The sequence below is a fragment of the Salmo trutta genome, unplaced genomic scaffold (genome assembly GCF_901001165.1).
Source record: "Salmo trutta unplaced genomic scaffold, fSalTru1.1, whole genome shotgun sequence".
Classification (NCBI taxonomy): domain Eukaryota; kingdom Metazoa; phylum Chordata; class Actinopteri; order Salmoniformes; family Salmonidae; genus Salmo; species Salmo trutta.
In genome coordinates this window covers 14560181-14585336 of record NW_021822911.1, presented here as the reverse complement: position 1 = coordinate 14585336, position 25156 = coordinate 14560181, and the positions used below count along the sequence as shown (strand labels likewise).

Genomic DNA, 25156 nt, shown 5'->3' with positions numbered 1-25156 from the left:
GATCCTTCAATCACCTGAAGTCAGTTTTCACAAGTATTAAACCCACTTCAAAATGCAGGTCTCTGTGTGCTTCTTAGGATGTCCAGGCAGGTGATTCACTTCTAACCGAAGTCTTGCAGGTGTTTACATGGTTTTACACAACTGCCAGGTCATCGAAAAATCTAATTTCAGTACGAGTGTATATATATATATATTTTTTTTTTGTACCTTTACCCCTTTTCTCACCAATTTCATGATATCCAATTGCAACTCCCCTACGGACTCGGGGGAGAGGCGAAGGTCGAGAGCCATGTGTCCTCTGAAACACGACCCTGCCAAGCCACACTGCACATCTTGACACACTGCTCGTTTAAAGCCAGCCACACCAATGTGTCAGAGGAAACACCGTCGAGCTGGCGACTGAAGTCAGCGTGCATGCTGACCGCCACAAGGATTCGCTAGAGCGCGATGGGACAAGGACTCCCGGCCGGCCAAACCCTCCCCTAACTTGGACAACGCTGGGCCAATTGTGCGCCACCCTACTTTAGTGCTTTATTGCAAACAGGATGCATGTTTTGGAATATTTTTATTTCTGTACAGGCTTCCTTCTTTTCACTCTGTCAATTAGGTTAGTATTGTGGAGTAACTACAATGTTGTTGATCCATCCACAGTTCTCTCATATCACAACCATTAAACACTGTAAGTATTTTAAAGTCACCATTGGCCTCATGGTGAAATCCCTGAGCGGTTTCCTTCCTCTCCAGCAACTGAGTTAGTGACTGGGTATATTGATACACCATCTAAAGTGTAATGAATAACTTCACCATGCTCAAAGGGATATTCAGTGTCTGCTTTTTTTACCTATCTACCAATACATGCCCTTCTTTGCGAGGCGTTGGAAAACCTCCCTGGTCTTTGTGGTTGAATCTGTGTTTGAAATTCACTGCTCGACTGAGAGACATTACAGATAATTGTATGTGTGGGATACAGAGATTCGGTAATCATTCAAAAATCATGTTAAACACTATTATTGCACACAGAGTGAGTCCATGCAACTTATTATGTGACTTGTTTAGCAAAATCTTTACTCTTGAACTTATTTAGGCTTTTAATTAAATTTGTAAACATTTCCAAAAACCTAATTCCACTTTGACATTATGGGGTATTGAATCCATTTAACCCCAGTATCTCTACTTGCACATTCATCTTCTGCACACCCTACCATTCCAGTGTTTAATTGCTATATTGTAATTACTTCGCCACCATGGCCTATTTATTGCCTAACCTCTCTTATCCTACCTCATTTGCACATGCTGTATATAGATATTTCTACTGTATAATTGATTGTATGTTTGTTTATTCCATGTGTAACTCTGTGTTGTTGTATGTGTCGAACTGCTTTGCTTTATCTTGGCCAGGTCGCAGTTGCAAATGAGAACTTGTTCTCAACTAGCCTACCTGGTTATATAAAGGTGAAATAAAAATAAATACATTTTAAATTTAGGTTGTAATACAACAAAATGTGGGACAAGTCAAGGGGTGTGAATACTTTCTGAAGGCACTGTATATATAAAACTCCCCCACACAGCAATCTAATAGCATCAGTAAAATCTGTTGAAATTAAACCACAGATAAATATACCTAACAAAGTACATCTATTAAACAATACATCACAACACATACATCAGAAATAGTTACACATTATAGAGATCCATTCATGGATGTACAGGTCTGTTGGACAAACGTTCAGAAATGTCCGCTGCTGATTTTTTCCAGGTGTCCATAGCAGACACCCTGGCCCTATGAATCCTGTCCGTGGACAAATTCTCAGTCAGAAACACAAGTCAGAACACAGCCTCTCTATTCTCTCGTGTGATTTCAGGTCCTCTGACTGGGAAAATGTCTTTTCACAATGAGAACAGTGGTATGTCTTCTCCTCCTGTGTATTAGTATGTTGGAAAGGCTTTTCTCCTGTGTGTTTTCTCGCATGCTTTTTCAGACTCCCTGACCACCTAAAACTCTTTTCACACTGGGAACATTGGAAAGGCTTTTCTCCAGTATGTATTCTCTCATGCCCAACCAGGGCTCCTAACTGAGTAAAGTTCTTCCCACAGTGGGAACAGTGGTAGGGCTTTTCTCCTGTATGTGTTCTCTCGTGCATTTTCAGGCTCCCAAACCACCTAAAACTCTTTCCACAGTGGGAGCAGTGGTGTTGGTTAGGCGTCTCTGGGTCTGTTTCCTCTGAGGAACTCTTCCCGCTGTCAGAGTCTGGTCTCTCTCCTGCAGAAGACAAACAGATTATTTAGTTAAACAGAGAGTCCTGAATGAAACCTCCATTCAATAAAATTGTTTTCCTATGAGGTTTAATCTAGACTAGATCCCTCAATACCCTGAGGTCAGTTTTCACAACATTACATCATTAATAATACACTTGGTGACGGTGAGATTTAAAAACAAATGATGAAGAGCTCCAAATCTAATCTCTCAGGGAATGTCATGATGTCATAATGATAGATAATGTCATGTTTATAGGCTGATCAGAGCTCTATAATAATAGATCATGTCATGTTACAGGCTGAGCAGAGCTCTATAATAATAGATAATGTCATGTTACAGGCTGAACAGAGCTCTATAATAATAGATCATGTTTATAGGCTGAGCAGAGCTCTATAATAATAGATAATGTCATGTTTATAGGCTGAGCAGAGCTCTATAATAATAGATAATGTCATGTTTACAGGCTGAGCAGAGCTCTATAATAATAGATAATGTCATGTTTATAGGCTGAGCAGAGCTCTATAATAATAGATAATGTCATGTTTATAGGCTGAGCAGAGCTCTATAATAATAGATAATGTCATGTTTATAGGCTGAGCAGAGCTCTATAATAATAGATAATGTCATGTTTATAGGCTGAGCAGAGCTCTATAATAATAGATAATGTCATGTTTATAGGCTGAGCAGAGCTCTATAATAATAGATAATGTCATGTTTATAGGCTGGGCAGAGCTCTATAATAATATATAATGTCATGTTTATAGGCTGAGCAGAGCTCTATAATAATAGATAATGTCATGTTTACAGGCTGAGCAGAGCTCTATAATAATAATAGATAATGTCATGTTTATAGGCTGAGCAGAGCTCTATAATAATATATAATGTCATGTTTATAGGCTGAGCAGAGCTCTATAATAATATATATTACTATTCCAGGCTGCAGTTGATCCATTGTTAATAACGTTTTGTTGGTGGCCCACTTCATCTCTAAAGTAATAATAGACATTACTATCTTCTCTAAATTATATATTTTTTGTTTAGCCACACCTTTCCTTCAACATTTTTATTTTGTTTTGAAGACTTACAAACTCACAGACGTTTTCTAATATGTTCAGTCTCCCCAAAACCACTGTCCTTTTCATGTCAATAATGCTTCTTATTTTATGTATTTCTCCAACATTATTTAGAAATCTGCTTCTGCTGGTATACACACTCCACGCAAAGTCTACAATAGACACATGTCAAACAATTCATTTATAACTTGTTTGCCATTCTGTGAGACAATTAAGTTGTGATTTTGTGGTGGGAGGGACTCTGATGGTATACACATGTTACAGTTAAGCAATAAGACCAGAGGAAGTGTGGTATATGGCCAATATAGCATGTCTGTCCTTATGCACAACACAACACAACGTGCCTGGATACAGAACTTAGCCGTGGTATATTGGCCATCTATCACTGAGGTGTCTTATTGCTATTATAAACATGTTACCAACGTAATTAGAACAGTAAAAATACATGACATACTCATGGTATACGGCCTGATATACCACGGCTTTCAGCCAATCAGCATTCAGGGCTTTAATCACCCATTTTAAAATGTAGCTTTAACATTATATTATAACATAAATTCCTATAGTACCGAACAACATTTAAGTATAGAATTTCGGTAGTATGCTGCTTTAAAACAACACATTCGTTCAAAACAGTTGGACAGTTAGAGCCCGTTTTTTAAGACAGTACTTACTGGTGGTAATCAGATCTCCTGACTCCTCTGTCAGTATGACAGTTATCTCTCCCTCTTTCTCCTTTTTCACTCCAAAAACTGCATCCTCCTCTTTCTCTTCCTCCTCTTCTTTTACTGTAACATCCTCTTCCTCTTTCACTCTGAACGCGTCTTCCTCTTCTTTCACTGAAACGTCTTTCTCTTCTTCTTTCACTGTAACAACCTCACCCTCTACTTCTTGTTTCACTGTAACATCCTCCTCTTCCTTCTCATCTTTCACGACAATGTTCAGCCCCAGAGCCTCTTTCTCCGTCCAGCAGACCTCCTCTTCTTTAACAGGCGAGGAATACATCAGTGAGTTCATGGTCGGGGATGTTAGCTAGCTAGCTAGTTAGCATGAGCGACTAGTTTAGTGCTAGGCTAACTTATCAAGCCAGCTAGTTGACTAACAATGTACCTATAACATTTAAATGGGGGCAATTAACTAGATGTCAGAAGTATATTTAAAACACAGAGGCAAATATGCACAGAAACAGTCTAAATGTTTCGGCTGTTGGCTACCAAGGTGGCTGACTCGTTGTTGTTGATCCGTTCCGTCCACTAGATTATACGTTACGCTGCAGCATCGCCTGAAAGACGCACATCGCCGTCTGCTGACTGGAGGGAAACGCAGTTAAGATAGTTTTTTTTGTTGCACACAAATGTATTTTTCATTCCTTTCATGAAATAATAATATTTTATTGAGACGTTCAAATAGAGCACTGTATATTTTAAGTGAGAATTTAAAACATACTATCATTCACATCTGTATTTAAGGCAGTTTCATATTCATTAATTAATTTGGTCACTGCGCTCAATGCAATGGCACTTACAAATGTAGATCCTTCAAACACCCCCAAACAGGGAAACAGATCCCAATCACAGGTGTTATCAGGTGCACCACTAAGGCAGTTATTTATCTTTTAATTTGTCCTTGTGGTAAAATCTTTTTGGAAGCGAACCCCTTGATTTCGTCCCTACATTATATCGGCATCGAACACGTCACCCTCCCTAGGAGAGGGGGTGACCTCGACAATTTATTGTTAAAAACAAGAGGCTGCCTGGATCTTTAATTTAAAGACCTTTGCTCCCGTTGGTCTCAACGTATCCATTATTGTAATATTGCTATTCATTGTAAATGTTTGGAGGACTATGTATCCATTATTGTAATATTGCTATTCATTGTAAATGTTTGGAGGTCTATGTATCCATTATTGTAATATTGCTATTCATTGTAAATGTTTGGAGGTCTATGTATCCATTATTGTAATATTGCTATTCATTGTAAATGTTTGTAGGTCTATGTATCCATTATTGTAATATTGCTATTCATTGTAAATGTTTGGAGGTCTATGTATCCATTATTGTAATATTGCTATTCATTGTAAATGTTTGGAGGTCTATGTATCCATTATTGTAATATTGCTATTCATTGTAAATGTTTGGAGGTCTATGTATCCATTATTGTAATATTGCTATTCATTGTAAATGTTTGGAGGTCTATGTATCCATTATTGTAATATTGCTATTCATTGTAAATGTTTGGAGATCTATGTATCCATTATTGTAATATTGCTATTCATTGTAAATGTTTGTAGGTCTATGTATCCATTATTGTAATATTGCTATTCATTGTAAATGTTTGTAGGTCTATGTATCCATTATTGTAATATTGCTCTTCATTGTAAATGTTTGTAGGTCTATGTATCCATTATTGTAATATTGCTATTCATTGTAAATGTTTGGAGGTCTATGTATCCATTATTGTAATATTGCTATTCATTGTAAATGTTTGGAGGTCTATGTATCCATTATTGTAATATTGCTATTCATTGTAAATGTTTGGAGCCAAATTGTATCTATGATCGTATGCTATCCATTTATGTTTTCATATGTTCTATTTATATCTGTAAATTAACCAATGATATCAGGCCACACTCAGACATGATTACAGACACCTGTGTGTGTCCTTTTGACACAAGATAAACCAGTTACCTGCAGTGTTTGTCATTATACCCTGATGAAGACAGCTTGTCTGTGGAAACGTTGGTTATTAAATTATTGCATCTGAGCTCCTAGAGTGTGAGGTTCTCCTTTTCTTTTTCAGGCCACCGGGGTCTGACAACTTGGATGGAAAATTACTGAGGATAATAGCGGACGACATTGCCACTCCTATTTGCCATATCTTCAATATAAGCCTACTAGAAAGTGAGAAAACCCTATCTTGTCACAACACAACTGATTGACTCAAATGCATTAAGGAAAGAAATTTCACAAATGAACTTTTAATTATTATTTGTTCCGTGACAAATGGTGAATTAGTTATTGATTTATACCAATTTTAAATGACATTTTATATATTTATGTATTTCTATAAAATCAAAACTGGAATTTTTGTTTAAAAAAGGTTGTAAAAGTATGCTAGACATGTATATAATAAATCTAGTTTGATGTTTCTGTGACAATCAATGAATTAGTTATTGATTTATACCATTTTAAATGGCTTTTGGCCAATGTCTGTTGAATATCTGAATGTGTGAATATAAATCCAACTTTACCTTGGTCTTAACTTTCATTGTCTAGGTCTCATTTTTAGCCATCTTACTCATTGCTATAACCAGGACATTGCGATTAGGAAACTATGAGAACCACACAAAGTCCAGGGGGAGATCACGCTCTACCACTAAGGGTCAGTTTAGTTGGAGCAACGTAAGATAGTCTCGTGTTCCAATTGTATGTTTTAGTAGCATGAATTGTTCCTGTTCACACCGAGGTGAAGAGCGGAATAATGGAAGGAATGAATCCCAGCCTGACGCTCATCACCTGTGGAAGGCGGGACTTCCAGCCAGGTACGGATTTCATTGGCCTTTTCAGGTGTGATTTTAGATCCTTCAACCGAAGTCGCGACTCCCCACAGTTGTACCAAAGTTGACTGACCCTTAAGGGAACTACACTGCCATAAATACAAGGAAAGTCAAGTAGTGTTAAATAAAATTAAAATTAAAATACAAATCTGGCAAGGCACCAACTTTGAGAAGGGTTTAAAACAAAGGTTTCTAACAATTCATAAATGTTATTGAATGTAGCTATGTTTCGCCTTTAATGTAATGGCATTGAAAATAAATGGAAAAAGGCGAATATGTGTTTGAATACCCATACTAACATACTGTATACTACATACTTAATGAGTACTATTAATTCTAGTATACTGTAACTGCATATTTAATGAGTATATACTACATACTATTAGTTAATTGTAATAAACTGTAACTACATACTTAATGAGTATATACTACATACTATTAGTTAATTGTAGTATACTGTAACTACATACTTAATGAGTATATACTACATACTATTAGTTAATTGTAGTAAACTGTAACTACATACTTAATGAGTATATACTACATACTATTAGTTAATTGTAGTAAACTGTAACTACATACTTAATGAGTATATACTACAAACTATTAGTTAATTCTAGTATACTGTAACTGCATATTTAATGAGTATATACTACATACTATTAGTTAATTGTAGTATACTGTAACTACATACTTAATGAGTATATACTACATATTATTAGTTAATTGTAGTATACTGTATACTACATACTTAATGAGTATATACTACATACTATTAGTTAATTGTAGTAAACTGAAACTACATACTTAATGAGTATATACTACATACTATTAGTTAATTGTAGTAAACTGTAACCGAACCGTTTCCTTTCAGTTGAGCGCTCTTCTCCTGTCTACCGGAAGTTTATGCTGTTGCTATGCAACCTCTTGCTAGCTAGTTAGCATAACACATTACTAGTTAGACATTTTACGACTTCAGGTGTGTTTTTAAATTCAATCTTGAATACCAGAGTGCTTCATAAATTCAGACCGTTGTCAGATTGTCCGTTTGTAAATTCAGCCCGTTTCGCTCTCGGAGCCACTGGCCGCTCCGGCCGAGGAGTTGGGTTGATTTGACCGTTCTGACCTTAGCTTGCTACTTCCAGACACAAATGAGACTCTGACCATTTTACTCGCCCTAGCAGAGCTGGTTAGGCAGTTTTCATGTTATCCAGAGTGACTGTAACTGTGCTGCTGGAAAACATTTAATTACGTTTTTTGTTGCCTACGTTTACTGACACCTGGACATATTGAACGGGTGTTGAGCGCTAGTAAATTCATTATTCTGCTCTCTGGTACTCAGACGAGAGTGCTCTGAAATCAGAGTAGATAGTCAGAGTGAATTTATGAAAGCACCCGAATGTCCATTGAGAAATCACAACGACTATACCATTTAGCTAAGAATGACGGGAATAATCAAGTCAATAAACGTTGGGTAGTTAGTTAGATAGAATATAGTTAATATACTGGCAAGTTTGATGTATAAGAAGCCAACTAACGTTAGGTAGCTAGTTAACATACCGGACCATACTGCTGTAATAACATGCTAACAAATTGTCAGCCAAAATAACGTGTAAGGTAACTTATTTGAAAAGTCATTACTTTATTAGATTGCTCAACATTTTCTTAACATTTGGCATAATTAGTTAAAACAATGAATTTGTATCGGCTCTCGTTGGACTTCGGCTGCATATATAAATTGGCTGAATATTATACAATGACTTATCAATAGCTGTAACAATTTGACCCCCACAGGAAATCTTCACTGGCAATTATAGAAAGACCCATTTACTATATAACCATTGATTCTTGAAGAATATAACTTATAAATGCCTCAAATGTTTAAACTGTATTACCCCACCAGAAACCAAAGCATAAGCTTGAAAAACGCCACTGTTTGTAAACAAGCACTATATAGCCTTGAAATCTGGTTAAAAACTATAATTTTGACCTTATGGATGGCCAGTCTTTGTATTTATAGTGTAGTCCATTCAGGGGGTAGTCCTGAGCTGAACTCAATCCTGGGTCCAGCAACTGTCAAGCCAACACCTTATAACTGTTACGCCAAGATGTCTGAACTTCTTGACGAGGTCGCTAGGTGTTGGGTTACGGTTGATACAATAGCTTTCTCTATGAATTTGAGAGTGGTTACATTTCTCCAGCCCCCATCCCTCAGATGTTTACCAAACCAAGTCTCTGGACAGCCATTTTGTTGCTGTTTAAATCCTAGGTTACCCCTATAAAATAGCAGCACATCTATCAACCAATCTGCAGTTCATACAATAAAACAAAGCCGTCATTCCACCACTAGTTTGGTTATAAGATGATGATGGGGCTGGAGAAATGTAACTACTCTCAAATTCATAGACAGACCTACGGATGCAAGGACTGACCATCCATGATATCAACATTATAGTTTTAACCATGTTGAGGCTATACAGTGTTGGTTTACATTGTTTCTAAACATTGGAGTAAAAAAAGCTTATTTGGGGTTCTGATGGGGAACAACAGTTGACCTAAGCTCATGAGGCATGTGTTACATTCTTCAAGAATCAATGGCTATAAATAAATAATTTTAAAAGTCTAAATATGGATGTAGCTATTGGATATTTCCCCTTTAACACCAAACATCAGTTCAACAACTGCAGAGTTTGTGCCTCTGTATTTAAGACAGTACTTACTAGTGTTAATCAGGGCCCGTTCATCGTTAGAACCATTAGATGCCTTAAGATGCGTTTGGGAAACCGAGCCCAGATGTCCAGTTTCATCCTCGTCTTCTTCCAATGTGACAGTCATCTCCCCCTCCTCCTTTTTCACCCCAAAAACTGCATCATCCTCTTTCTCTTCCTCCTCTTCTTTTACTGTAACATCCTCCTCCTCTTTCACTCTGAACGAGTCTTCCTCTTCTTTCACTGAAACGTCTTTCTCTTCTTCTTTCACTGTAACAGCCTCACCCTCTACTTGTTTTTGTATTGTAACATATTTCTCTTCCTTCTCCTCTTTCACGACAACGTTCAGCCCCAGAGCCTCTTTCTCCGTCCAGCAGACCTCCTCTTCTTTAACAGGAGGGGAGTAGTTTAGTGAACTCATGGTTGGGGATGTTAGCTAGCTATGCTAATGCTAACTTAACCAGCCCGCTAGCTGATTAATAACAACACCATAAATATGATAATAAATCGGATAACTAACTAGACGACAGAAGTGGGTTTAAAACACAGTGGCTAATATACACTAAAGCGTCTAAAGAGCTTTATTGTTTCGGCTATTTTGTCTAGCAAGCTACCGAGGTGGCTGACGAACTGTTGCTACTGTTGAAAGAAGAGTTCCGTCCACTAGATAATACGTCACACCAACAGCATTGCGTTAAATTCCCAGACCGCCATCTGCTGACTGGAGTGGGTAACGCAGTTTAGTAAAAGGTATATTTAATTTTCTGACAAAAAGTTAAAGGGTAGGTATCAGGGACGTCGCTAGGCCTAAAATAATCATTACCCCCCCCCCCAAATAAATCAATATCAGTCAATACATTTTTTCTGTGATTTCTTTTTTTCGTCAACCGTTCCATCGTATCTTAAACTTCTTACCGGGCAGCACTAGGACCGGGGGAGGCTGCTGCTGCAATAGTGTCTTTTAGACTTTCTTCAGCAAAGATGGAGGACAGAAATACTAGGAGAGAGGGGTACCCCTACACAGAACTGATCTGGATCAAAGATGGCGGACAGAAACACTAGGAGAGAGGGGTACCCCTACACAGAACTGATCTGGATCAAAGATGGAGGACAGAAATACTAGGAGAGAGGGGTACCCCTACACAGAACTGAACTGGATCAAAGATGGCGGACAGAAATACTAGGAGAGAGGGGTACCCCTACACAGAACTGAACTGGATGAAAGATGGCGGACAGAAATACTAGGAGAGAGGGGTACCCCTACACAGAACTGAACTGGATCAAAGATGGCGGACAGAAACACTAGGAGAGAGGGGTACCCCTACACAGAACTGAACTGGATCAAAGATGGCGGACAGAAACACTAGGAGAGAGGGGTACCCCTACACAGAACTGAACTGGATCAAAGATGGCGGACAGAAAAACTAGGAGAGAGGGGTACCCCTACACAGAACTGATCTGGATCAAAGATGGCGGACAGAAATACTAGGAGAGAGGGGTACCCCTACACAGAACTGAACTGGATCAAAGATGGCGGACAGAAATACTAGGAGAGAGGGGTACCCCTACACAGAACTGATCTGGATCAAAGATGGCGGACAGAAACACTAGGAGAGAGGGGTACCCCAACACAGAACTGAACTGGATCAAAGATGGCGGACAGAAACACTAGGAGAGAGGGGTACCCCTACACAGAACTGAACTGGATCAAAGATGGCGGACAGAAATACTAGGAGAGAGGGGTACCCCTACACAGAACTGAACTGGATCAAAGATGGCGGACAGAAATACTAGGAGAGAGGGGTACCCCAACACAGAACTGAACTGGATCAAAGATGGCAGACAGAAAAACTAGGAGAGAGGGGTACCCGAACACAGAACTGAACTGGATCAAAGATGGCGGACAGAAATACTAGGATGGAAGCAAATGTAAGGGATTATAACGTCATAACGAATCATGCAGAAACATGTACAGTTGACAGGAATGTTAGTTAGCTGGGCTAGCTTTATGGGTGTTGTGACATGAGTATTGTCGTGTCTTTGGGTACCATTAAACTGAAGATATGTTTATCAATTAGCTCCCTGTAATTATTAGCACGCGATTAAACTGATTAATCGTTTAACTGTAATTAACTAGGAGATCGGGGCACCAAGGAGAATATTCAGATTACAAAGCTATAATTTTCCTAATATAACTTTCCTGTACTATAATATTCTATTATAGTATAGGCCGATTATCTTCTAGTTTCAATGGTGTATTTTACCTCACGTTAGTCTCATTCCAAACGTCGTAAATTGTTGTATCTGCACGAACCCAGTCTTTACTAAAATCATCCATACATCAATTGTCTTAAAATCATTTATTTACTACACTAAGTAATTAACAGAAAACATACAAACAGTAATTATCGTCACACAGGATTGGTAGGGGAATGTGCCCTACTGGCTAACAAGCCTGGCTGGTCTGTTAGACAATGGGTCATAAAACGGTAAGCTGAGAAGTTACACAGAGTTCATTAATATTAACAATTGACAATTGAAGGCTCACTCATTCGGGAACAAATGCAATATCAATATATATTTACGCTCATGTGTCGTCGGGATTCTTGTTGGAGAGTTTTGTTCTGATGGAGAGTTTGTCAGCGTTCTCTCTCTCTCTTGGTTAGAATGGATCTGTCAGAGCGACATTCATGAATGTCGTCATAGAATGGATGTGGTTGGTCTTCGCGTTCGATGATATAATTTACTTAGCTGCAGACTAATAATTAATATCAAAGACTTGTTCTTATTCTGTCGGTCTCGATAGTAAAAGTTAACCACGTGGTATAGTTCACTTTCAGTAGAGTACTTGGCTGGTCAAACCTCTGGGCCAAACTCACGATGGAGTGTAGGCCTGGTCTCTAGAAATGTAAATCAGGGGGTCTTTTATAGTACCCAGAGAACAGGCTTGTCAAATGACGCCTGGTCCTGTATGTGTCCCTGGGGGCGTGCCTATGACTGAGCTAGACTTGGTTACAGAAATATAATTCTATCACATTAACATCAGTACATAGCATCTCAATGTATTACAAATAGCTTTATCCTTAATAATACATTGTATACACCCATGTGGATTCAGTCTCATCGCTGAGGCTATCATGTAGACCGTTTTAGGGTAATATGGCTATATTGTCTCTTCTGAGTATCACAAAATTGTACCAAGCGGATCAGTTCGTAGCTGGAGTCTTCATCAATATTTCATATCTTCTCCAGAACACACATGTCGCTAGGTTCTCCAATTCTATGAGTTGGAAGAATTTCCTTTGTCTCTCTATGAAACATGTTGTAGTAGATTCTCCTCTTGGAATTTTTACAACCCTGGGTTGGGGGGAAGGTAGGTTGGGTGATGGTACAAAGGGGAGGGGGTCAACTGTCCTTCCTGTACCCAAAGAGGCCAACGTCATGACATACCCCCCCTGGTGGTTTGGATCTTGTTTATCCTGCAAGTTACAAATCAACATAAAATCATGACCACGTGATGTCCCATTGGTAGATCATCGTTGCAGTCCTCTCTGGTGGTTGAACTTGGTAGGCTCTCTGAAAGCGGAGCCGTCCACCACAAGGATGGGCAGTTGAGGTCCGGTTGGTGATCGCCGATGCGGTCTCCTCTAGTGGCGTACCTTGGTAGGTTCCCTGGAAGCTGTAAAGTACCCCAGGGAGGGCCAGGGGATGTCCTGGTTGTTGATCGCCGTTGCGGTCCCCCCCTCTGGTGGTTTACCTTGGTAGTCTCTCTGACAGCGGGCATGCCGCCACAAGGATAGGTTGTGGGTGTCCGGATTTGGGGTCGCCGTTCCAGACCCGTCGTCCAGACTGGAAGATCTGGGCAGTAACTTAGGCAGATGTTAACAACGCACACACACTCATGAAATATATATGATTACATTAATTCCCCAATGAGCGGCGTTGTGGCACTAAGTGATGGTTGTATGGGGACTTTGTTTATGGCTCTATCACTTCCTATGTGTCAAAGGAACTGAACCGAAAAGGAATGAAAGCATAAACAAAACAAAAATATACAAAATATAGTTCTCACACACAAAAAAAAATCATCTAATTGGACTGTATTCTATATACGTCCAATGTTCTGGCAAAATGATTATCATGGCATTGTCTCTAATGCCATATCTAGGGTTTTCCTACTTGGTGTGTTGCTTAGGCGCTATCCTAAGTTGATAACTATATGATAAGTCTACAGCTGTAATGCACTAGTCTTGGGCAGTCTACAGGTATGACCTACGGACTTCTGGGAAGAAAACTGGTGAGTGCTGTAGAGTCAAAGGCCTAGAAGTAAATGTTCAACTTTACTAAGGCTGGTATATTGCTTGGGCCCTTAAGTGGTCCTAGCATAAATCCTAATTGGATGTTCCGTTGTGCATGTGCGCTTATGCTTACACAAGCGCGCATGTCAAGGGAAGAAAACCAAGTATCCGGGCAGATTACAACTTGTTCAGAATGAGTCTGACGTAGTCAGGTAATTTTCAGGTCAATGCCTGGAGGTCAGTCAGAATTGGTGTCAAGGGAGTCTGTAGTAGTTTTTCTACAAGTCACTGTTTCTTCCACTTTTGTAGTGGCGATAGGTATGAAGTCTATTTCATAGCTATGTTATCCACGGAGGAGCTAACCTCACGACGGAAGTACTCTTTAAGTATTGGACCAGTCACACGTGGTGTGATCATGGTTCATGACTTCTAATAATTTTCCTCCTGAATGGAGGGTCCTATTTATTAGTGGCATGTGTGTTAACCATTGGAAGAGTGCACTGGAGATTCCCCTCCACGTGTTGCACTCTGAGTGACTCCTATGTCGCTGTTGTCGATGGTAATTTGATTGGTTAAATCTCTAACCTTCTTACTGATTATAGCTGGACTGACTGTTGCTAGTATTGGTACTGGTACTCAAGGGGACCAGTTATCCTACCGATTTATTCTGAAATATTATCTACCGGAACACATGATTGGAGCATTTTACTAGTTGTATGGTAGTTGAACCTACACATGGCAAAGAATGATTACTGATGCCATTTGTTTTGGAGGTGGACAAGTCCACTGGACTTCCTTTACGACCAGTGTGGTACACCTCAGTACTATCTTAGATGTGTTCTAAGATAATCCCCGTCTAGGGGCCTGTCTGCTCCTCACTGTTCTCATAGGAGAGTTTACAACTAGATTTGATTTATGCTCTGGCGGCCTCGTACGGTGTTGTCCGTAGTCTTGACCCCCCCACCGGCCTCGATGAGGCTCATCATGGGTCTGGGCTACTATTCCCCCCCTTTGTGCCTCGGGACCCCCCCCACCAGCGGGTGGTGTTGGTGTCCGATGCGCAAACAAGAAGATCGGACCCTACGTACGAGTTTTCAGCGGCCGCGTTGTTATGAGAATGGCTGTAACCTTTCAACCAAATCTCCTGGTGTTTGTGCTTCAAAACGCTCAGTGGCTGTCGAGGCATGTCAGTCCCCACCGCGTCCGCGTGTGGCAACCTCTTCATTACCTGCGAACTGAGACGAGGATATCGGTCTGTGATATCGCAAAGTGTTTCACCAGTGGGGGTCATCGGGTCAGTTGCTGGACTGACGCCATTAGTGTCATTGTAAGGGGTGACAGTCCCGAACAAAGCGGAAGGTGTATCATCGGAAGCAGAGTATACTCTGTGCATCAATGTTTTACTTGCTGAGACGGCCGCAGTGCTTGCGGAAGTGTCCAAAGGGCAAGAGAAGTTCATATCAACTATCGTATTGCACGACTGCAAGGAGGAGGGAAGTTGCTTATTCACAGAGGCAGCTGGCTCGAAATCATGAAAAGAATGGTCAATCAGGTTGGCTGATGGAATGTGTCGAGATATCGTAATATCTCCTTGGATCGGATTCTGCACCAAGAGGTTTCTAAACGTCTTTTTCCCAAGGGGTGCTTTCGACAGATACCCCTCGTGAAGGACTGCGTTGCAGCTAGCATTAGGGGAAGACAGTGTGGTCAGTGGAGAAGGCACGGTGGCCTGTGACCATACCTGGTTGGTTTTCCAATCCATCAATGGGAGTAACCGATCCATCAAGTCTGCTCCAAGTAGGAGGGTTACAGTTTCGAGGCTGGTAACATACACAGGGTGAACGAGCGATACGTCCTGGAAGTGTAGTTTCAGCATGACTCTCAATGTGAGAGGCGAGGTAGTCTGAGTGACCCCTCGAAGTTTAGTGTCGCATCGTTCCACTTTTAACCAACGTTTAGTTGGCTTCAAAGCCCTTTTGAGATCATCAAACAATGTTTGAGAGATGAGTGATATTGTCGCACCCGAATCAATTAGCGCATGACAAGCTAAGCAGTCCTCCAGGACTGTTTCCAGGTATGGCCGTTTAGATTCGTGGTTAGTGGACATATTCCCCACAAAGTGGAGTGGTCGTTCGCAACGACGTGATGTGCCATGTCTGTTCAAGATGGAAGCAGATTGACTTTTCCGATTTTGAGTGGCCTTGGCTTTAACGAAGCGTTTGACCTTTATCTTCACAACTTTAGTATCAGAGTCTATAGACAAAGCCCGGGGGCTTGTTTCTTGATCAAGCGGGCCCTGGATAGGGTCTTGAATGAGAGCGGGAGAAATTTGAACTTTAACGTCCTTGCTATGGGTGTTAATTCCTGTGGACCTGGTGTCCGGTAATTCCCCGTCTAGTCCTTGTGACTTATCTTTTACCCTTTTCTCAAATTGTTCTCGCTTAAGTTCTTCCCGTAGTGGGACTTCTGGAGAACATTGGTCTACGTTTTGATCGTCCTTCAACCCTTTGTTACCCTTGTGCTCTGACACTTTTTGTGGGTTGGGTGCAGGAACGTAGCGAACGGGTCGATTGTAGCGGTAGTCATGTTGATGGCTACGTACTTTACAGTTATTTCGACCGCGGAGGTTATTGGAATCATGGTTTCGTGGTAGAAACTGTTGTTGTGCGTCATCACTCGACGCTCCAATACCTGATAATGCACCCTCTAACTGGAGTGAGTGCTCCTGGTTAAACTTCAAAACTGAGTGGTCAGGGCTCTTAGCGTTGTGAACTTTTGATGCCTCAAAAGCTGTGCTTGCAAGCTCTCTGAGTTGTAAGATAGGCAAGCCAACGTGGGCGGCAGGGCCCAAGTAGGTAATGAAGGTGGGATACATGTTCGACAGAAACATTTGTTTGAATGGTAAAAGCTCTTCCATTCCTGTTTCTGTGAGTAGGCCAAAGTAAGCTGAACGAAGCCTATGATAGTAAGCTTGTGGGTGTTCGTTCCGAGCTTGTTTGACGGTGTTAGCCAGTGAGCTATCGTGTTTGCGAGTCGCAGAACCACTGAATTCTAATTTCAAAGCTGTGGCAAGTTTAGTGTAGTCATTTAGCACGTGTTGCTGTTGTAGACGAATGAACCTTGTCACGTGTCTATTTGACGTTCGCTTCAACAGGTAAACCCTGTCAGAACCTGTAGCGTTCGGGTAGCCATCCAACGCATCCTCTATGTCAGCTAGGAACGTCTCAGTATCGTTTGGCTGACCTGGAATGGGGTCAAAGGTGGGGAAATTCTTGACGAGTTTGTCAAGGTATTCCGCGCCAAGCGGGCGGAGAGGGTTGGCTTCATCCTGTGGAGAGATTGGGGCCGAAAGGCCAAGAGAGGAAGCCAAGCCTTGTTGTTGTTGGCCAAGAGGCGCCATATAACTCAGTGCCGAAGGGCAAAGAGGAGAAGACTGAGGGACACATGAGGGAGGCAATGTCTGAAACCTATTGTCTTCACTCCTGTGAGTACAGGGCTCCGGTTGCTTGGATGGGAAGTCGCGCTGTAGAGCGGTACCATTCTGGATTTCCTCCAGATGGTACCTAAGGGTGGAATTCTGCTGCATTGCAGAGTCCACTTGAGCGCTTAGAGTACTGATTTTGGACACGTGAGTGTCACACCTGCTCCTTTCGGTCTCAAACTTATCTGTCATGGTTTGCAGATAGAGGTCTTGAGTACGGAGCGAGAGATTCAGTGATGAGATTTCCTCTGCTTGCTTAGAAATCAATATTTCCAACCTCATCACCTGAGTTCTCTCATCATTCATTTGGTCAGCGACTTCAATAAGTTCTGCTGATTTATCATCCAACTTTGTCATTGTGTTCATTAACTGATCGTCTTTGGTCTGCAGCGCTTTGAGGAGCACCGTGTTATTTTGAGTAACATTCAACAAAACAGCATGCATGTTGTCAAGTTGAGCGCTCCTGTTTGTAGATAACTCTTCAGATTTATCTAGTTTGGCGTGGACATCATCGTATTTAGTTTTGGCTAAATCGAGTTGTTCCTGTAGCCTATGATTTTGTTCCTGTAGAAAACGATTTTGTTGAAGAGCTTGTGCTTGTTCATCGTCATACGTTTTTGCAATTACATTTAATTGTTCAGTTTTCGAACGCAGTTCCATAGCTAGCAGAATTTTTCCCTTGTCTGCCTTGGTCATTGGTTTCCCGGTTCTCTCCACCTGTCCCTTTATGTCTACCATTACCTGCTCGTGCTTCAGCTGTGCACTGCGGTATTGGACAGATGGCAATCTCGGATGGCAAGACATCAGAGCTAGACTGGAGAGAACCTTTACGAGGCCTGCACCCGATGGTTGATTTTGGAAAACATTGTTGTCTGCTTTTCCACTAATGGCATAATTAGGGTTGTTATCGCTGCTGAGGTCAGAGATCAATCCATTTACGGGTGGAGGTTCACTAATTAGCGGGCGAGTGGGGACCACCCCCTCTGATAGCTTGCACATTATTAGAACATTTGAAAGGAAAAATGTTTTTCCTAATTTTCCAAAATTTGGTTTTGGAACGTGGGGAGCTGCAAAGACGATTTTAATCTATTTATAGACGTTAATGAACCATCAGTACTGTACAGTACTGTGGAAGTTGGGCGTGAATGAATTTGCAAAAGCAAATTGAATTAATCAATGCCAATGATTAGTCCTACCTGGGTAGGCTGTCTGGGTATTAAACTTGAATTACCTGAGAGTTTGCTTCATCCAGGTTAATATGCAAAGTTTAAGTTGTCTCATTTAATTGGAAGAACCTAGAAAGGTATGTTCGACAATTTAACTTATTAAATTGAATGAGACGATTGGTTCCTACAATCTCCATTGATTGGATATCATAAGTGTAAACCGAAGGTCAAATGTTGGGACCCTTCACCACTAGGGTACGCTCCTACCTGGGCTGAGCGTCAGTAAAGGGGTTTTACTGACTGTGCCTTGCTAAAGCAGATTTTACTGATTAATCTATTTAGGATATATCAAACCTGTATAGGCTATCTGGGAATTAACTTTGAATTACCTGAGAGGTTGCTTCATCAAGGTTAATATGCAAAGTTTAAGTTGTCTCATTTTGTTGGAAGAACCTAGAAAGGTATGTTCGACAATTTAACTAAATAAATTGAATGAGGCAATGATACCCAAGCAATTCAGATTGCGGAGTTATCCTAACAGTAATGTAGTTTAAATGTTTAGGGTACATTCACCACTATACTTTCCCTTAAGGCCGAAGCCACATGGGATTCACTCCCGTCAGTAATGGGTTTTACTGAAGGTGCCTTGCTAAAGCAGATTTTACTGATTAATCTATTTATGATATATCAAACCTGTATAGGCTATCTGGAAATTAACTTTGAATTACCTGAGAGGTTGCTTCATCAAGGTTAATATGCAAAGTTTAAGTTGTCTCATTCAGTTGGAAGAACCTAGAACGGTATGTTCGACAATTTAACTAAATAAATTGAATGAGGCAATGATACCCAAGCAATTCAGATTGCGAAGTTATCCTAACAGTAATGTAGTTTAAATGTTTAGGGTACATTCACCACTATACTTTCCCTTAAGGCCGAAGCCACATGGGATTCACTCCCGTCAGTAATGGGTTTTACTGAATGTGCTTTGCTAAAGCAGATTTTACTGATTACTATTTATGATAAATCAAACCTGTATCGGCTATCTGGGAATTAACTTTCAATTGACCTGAGAGGTTTGCTTCATCTAAGTTAAGTTTGGAAAAAGTTAATCATGTCTCATTGTAGAAGCCCAATCAATTTGGATATTATTAAAAAGATCCACTTGAAAAGGTAAATCTGGCAATTTCACTTGTTAGTTAAATTGAATGGGACGTCGATTTTGCGATTGGCTGGATATCTTACCGTGATCCACGTTTGGATTTCCCCAAGGGATGTACTGGCAATTCTTCACCACCAGGGTGCAGAATGCTGAAATTAAACGGAAGTACAAAAATCGGGACTTCTGTCGCGCTAGCGGAGTAATTTTAAACGTGGCACAGGGAGAGGAAAATGTTCCCTCTTTGTTAGCTTGCCGTAATGCTAAGCTCTTCCTACTTTGTTCAGGAGTATCACTTCCAAGCACCAAAATAGGGTCCTCTCACAATGGAAAGGGTGGGTTTTCTAGTGACGTCTCACAATAAACCCATTCGGCCTACTTTGTTAGCGTTTATGTTGACCGGCGCGACACGGTACTTAATAAATACAGATACGCATATAGGTCTCAGTAGATGAATAATTCTAGTTCGGCTCGGTCACCGAACAGATATCTGATCATATCTAACCTTACTCTAGAAGTTAGTCTTGACCGACAGAAATAGTACCATTTGGTCTAACGGACTAAATCTGGAATTTATCCCTCACTGCTATCGACATACGACCGGAGCCACTCTAAATAGCTTCTCCCAGTGGAAATACACAATCACTTTTTGTATAGATAGCAGGCTGTTTGTACAATTCTGTTTGCACAATTGATATATAGAATTCAACAGCAAAGTCCAGTTCTATCTTAGATTCCTCGCACGGGGGCTCCAAATATGTATATTATCAAAATGACCCAAAGTGTGTCTTAGTTTTAGAGGCCTCACAAGGGGCGCCATATATGTCGTGTCTTTGGGCATCATTAAACTGAAGACATTTTTATCAAATAACTCTCTATAATTATTATTACGCGGCTAACTGATTAATCGTGTAACTGTAATTAACTAGGAGGTCGGGGAACCAAGGAAAATATTCAGATTACAAAGTTATAATTTTCCTAATATAACTTTCCAGATAGCATAATATCTGACCTATTATCTTCTTGTTTAATGACTTAGTTTACCTCGCATCAGTCTCATTCCAATCGTCGTAAATTGTTGGTTATCTGCACGAACCCAGTCTTCACTAAGTCATCCATACATCAATTGTCTTAAAATCAATTATTTACTAAACTAAGTAATTCACAGAAAGCATACAAAACAGTAGGTATCGTTACAAAGAAATGGTAGAGTAATGTGCCCTAGTGGGCTAAACCGGCATGGCGGCTTGTTAAACAAAGGTTGATACAGGACAGCTGAGGAGGCACAACAGAGTTGATAAATATTAACAATTGATATGCTAATCCTTTGCACATGAACGCTCAATCATTCGGAAACAATTGCAATCAATATATATATTTACGCTCAGTGTGTCGTCGTGATCTTGGTCGGAGAGTTTCATCCTCTCTCTCGCTCTCGGTTAGAATAGATCTGTCAAAGCGACATTCATTAATGTCGTTATAGAATGGATGTTTCATTGGTCTTCGCGTTCAATGATACCGAATTTCTAGCTGCAGACTAGTACTTAATATCAAAGACTTGTTATTATTCTGTCGGTATCGATAGCCTAAAAGTTTAACCACATGGTATGGTTAAAGTTCAGTAGAGGAATGCATGGTAAAACCTATTGGCCAACTCGTAATGGAGTGGAGGCCTGGTCTGAAGAAAGTAATTCTGGGTGGGGGCTTATATACTGAACGTGCAAAAGGCTGTCACATGACGTCTTGTCCTGTCTGTGTCCCTGGGGGCGTGTCGATGACTGAGTTAAGCTTTGTACAGAAATACAATTCTATCACATTAACCTCTCTTGGGTATTTTCACGTCCGGATGAAAAACATACCCGATTTAATCTGGTTACTGCTCCTGCCCAGAAACTAGAATATGCATATAATTAGTAGATTTGGATAGAAAACACTTTAAAGTTTCTAAAACTGTTTGAATGGTGTCTGTGAGTATAACAGAACTCATATGGCAGGCCAAAACCTGAGAAGATTCCATACAGGAAGTGCCCTGTCTGACAATTTCTGGTCCTTCTGTTGCATCTCTATCAAAAATACAGCATCTTTGCTGTAACGTGACATTTTCTAAGGCTTCCATTGGCTCTCTGAAGGCGCCAGAAAGTGGAATGGGGTGTCTGCTGTCTCTGGGAAAGGTTCAGGAGCTCTGTTTGTGAGTGGTCTGTCTGGTGGCTCAGAGCCTGGAAATGCGCGGTCACGAGACTTCTCCATTTTTTTCTTTCAGCCTTTGAATGAATACAACGTTGCCCGGTTGGAATATTATCGCTATTTACGAGAAAAGTAGCATAAGTATTGATTTTAAACAGCGTTTGACATGCTTCTAAGTACTGTAATGGAATATTTTTATTTTTTTTGTCACGAAATGCGCTCGCGCGTCACCATTTGGATAGTGACCGGAATGCACGAACAAAACGGCAGTATTTGGATATAACTATGGATTATTTGGAACCAAAACAACATTTGTTGTTGAAGTAGAAGTCCTGGGAGTAAATTCTGACGAAGAACAGAAAAGGTAATCCAATTTTTGTAATAGTAATTCTGAGTTTACTGAGCTTCGACGTTGGCGAGTGTCTGAATAGCTAGCCGTGATGGTCGAGCAATGTACTCAGAATATTGCAAAATGTGCTTTTGCCGAAAAGCTATTTTAAAATTTGACACCGCGATTGCATAAAGGAGTTCTGTATCTATAATTCTTAAAATAATGTTGTTATGTATTTTGTGAACGTTTATGCTGAGTAATTTAGTAAATGTAAAAAGCTGGTTTTTGATATAAATATGAACTTGATTGAACAAAACATGCATGTATTGTATAACATAATGTCCTAGGAGAGTCATCTGATGAAGATCATCAAAGGTTAGTGCTGCATTTAGCTGTGTTTTGGGTATTTGTGATGCATGCTAGTTGCTTGGAAATGGCTGTGTGGTTTTTTGTGTCTATGTACTCTCCTAACATAATCTAATGCTTTCCTTTCGCTGTAAAGGTTTTTGGAAATCAGACAACGTGGTTCGATTCAGGAGAAATGTATCTATAAAATGGTGTAAAATAGTCCTATCTTTGAGAACTTTGAATTATGACATTTTGTGGTTTTAAATTTGGCGCTCTGGTTTGTCACTGGTTGTTGAACAGTGCGGGACGATTTTGTCCCACCACCCTAGAGAGGTTAACATCAGTATATACACCATCTCAACATATTCCAAATAGCTTTAATCTTATTAAATCGTTGTATACAACCATTAGATGTAAGTCTCACCGCTGAGGCTAGTATATAAACCTTAGTATGGTAATATGGCTATATTGTCTCTAATGAGTTTCACAAAATTGTACCAAACGGACCAGTTCGTAGCTGGATTCTTCACCGATCTTTTATACCTTCTCCAGAACATAAATGTCGTTCGGTTCCCCCGTCCGGTGAGGTGGAATAATTCCATTGTCTCTCTATGAAACCATTCTCTGTCTCAAAACTGGGCCATGAGGCAGGACATTCTCCTTTGGAATTTTACGACCCCTCTCACCACAGCAGAGTCAGAAGTATAGAGGTCAGGGGATGGTGCATAGAAAAGGCCTGGTGCAGAGGGAGGGGGTTCAACTGTGCTCTCTGTACCCAGAGACAGGGCAACGTCATGACATATGTTATAGGTGAGACATACCCAGAAATGTCAACGTCTTGTCAAGTGCTAAAATCTGTACAGCAGCCCCATATAATCACGTACAGTAGCTCCAACTTACAAGAATGTGTTTACCAGGCAGTGATGAAAACATTTTAAATGAGCTCTAATTCAAACATACAAAGATATATATTTGATACAATTACCCATTCAAAACTGTTGTTACAAAATCACTTCTCATTGTGTACATTTCAAGGTTTCACAAACAAAACAACTATCTAATTAATGCTTCTCAGACTAACACATTGTTGAGTTTCCTATTTGCTAAAGAACAATCATTAAGACAAAACACAAAAAAGTTGAAATATAATCTGTATACATGTCATTCTATACTGGAAACAGGTACATTCTGAAAGATGTTGATGGTGATGTGATTTTTTATTCAACTCTCAGTTTAGGATAATACTGTTTATTTATACTTTACTTAACCTGTTGGGGCTAGGGGGCAGTATTTGCACGGCCGGATAAAAAACGTACCCGATTTAATCTGGTTACTACTCCTGCCCAGTAACTAGAATATGCATATAATTGTTTGATTTGGATAGAAAACACCCTAAAGTTTCTACAACTGTTTGAATGGTGTCTGTGAGTATAACAGAACTCATTTGGCAGGCCAAAACCTGAGAAGATTCCAAACAGGAAGCGCTCTCTCTGACCATTTCATGGCCTTCTTGATCATCTCTAACCAAAACAGGGGATCTCTGGCCTGACGTGACATTTTCTAACGCTCCCATAGGCTCTCAGAAGGCGCCAGAAAGCTGAATGGTGGCTTTGCAGGCCCTGGCTGAAAAACATTAGCGCATTTTGTAAGTGGTCGATCTGAGAACAATGAGACTGGGGCGCGCGTGCTCGAGCTGACACCATGTTTACTTTCTCTCTCTTTGAACGAAAACAACCACTCCCGGTCGGAATATTATCGCTTTTTTACGAGAAAAATGGCATAAAAATTGATTTTAAACAGCGGTTGACATGCTTCGAAGTACGGTAATGGAATATTTAGAATTTTTTTGTCACGAAACGCGTCGGGCGCGTCACCCTTATTTACCCTTCGGATAGTGTCTTGAACGCACGAACAAAACGCCGCTATTTGGATATAACTATGGATTATTTGGGACCAAACCAACATTTGTTATTGAAGTAGAAGTACTGGGAGTGCATTCTGACGAAGAACACCAAAAGTAATCAAACTTTTCTAATAGTAAATCGGAGTTTGGTGAGTACCACACTTTGTGGGTGTCAAAATAGCTAGCCTGTGATGGCTGGGCTATCTACTCAGAATATTGCAAAATGTGCTTTCACCGAAAAGCTATTTTAAAATCGGACATAGCGAGTGCATATAGGAGTTCTGTATCTATAATTCTGAGTAATTTAGTAAATTCACCGGAAGTGTTCGGTGGGAATGCTAGTCACATGCTAGTCACATGCTAATGTAAAAAGCTGTTTTTTGATATAAATATGAACTTGATTGAACAAAACATGCATGTATTGTATAACATCCTAGAGTGGTTTATAAAGCCATGGGGGGAATGAAACCTAGAGTGTGATTAGATGCTGTGGGGAATGTGTTATATCTGGTACATGTTCCCCCTATAGATATTCCTTACCATCCTAGATACTAGTACATTAGATGCTGTGGGGAATGTGTTATATCTGGTACATGTTCCCCCTATAGATATTCCTTACCATCCTAGATACTAGTCACAGTTGTTCAAATGTTGCATGTACATTTTTTAGTACCTAGATTTTGTGTTATATGTTA

The 25156-nt window shown here is 40.2% G+C and overlaps 1 protein-coding gene across 1 annotated transcript; it reads right to left on the bottom strand.

Annotated features, from left to right (window-relative positions):
* Window positions 1-1571: 1571 nt before the first annotated feature.
* Window positions 1572-9768, bottom strand: LOC115186639 (zinc finger protein 544-like). The gene is made up of 2 exons (XM_029746208.1): window positions 9607-9768; window positions 1572-2260 (listed from the first exon to the last, which is right to left on the bottom strand). The coding sequence occupies exons 1-2, from the start codon at window positions 9719-9721 to the stop codon at window positions 1812-1814; spliced, it is 564 nt and encodes a 187-aa protein (XP_029602068.1). The 5' UTR covers window positions 9722-9768; the 3' UTR covers window positions 1572-1811.
* Window positions 9769-25156: the final 15388 nt, after the last annotated feature.

What these genes read in the sequence shown, in the direction of transcription:
- LOC115186639 (XM_029746208.1), bottom strand. Translation starts at nt 9,721, where the DNA reads ATGACTGTCACATTGGAAGAAGACGAGGATGAAACTGGACATCTGGGC. An exon ending in ACGGGCCCTGATTAACACTA is followed by an intron (nt 2,261 to 9,606) that starts GTAAGTACTGTC and finishes TGTCTTCTGCAG; the next exon opens with GAGAGAGACCAGACTCTGAC.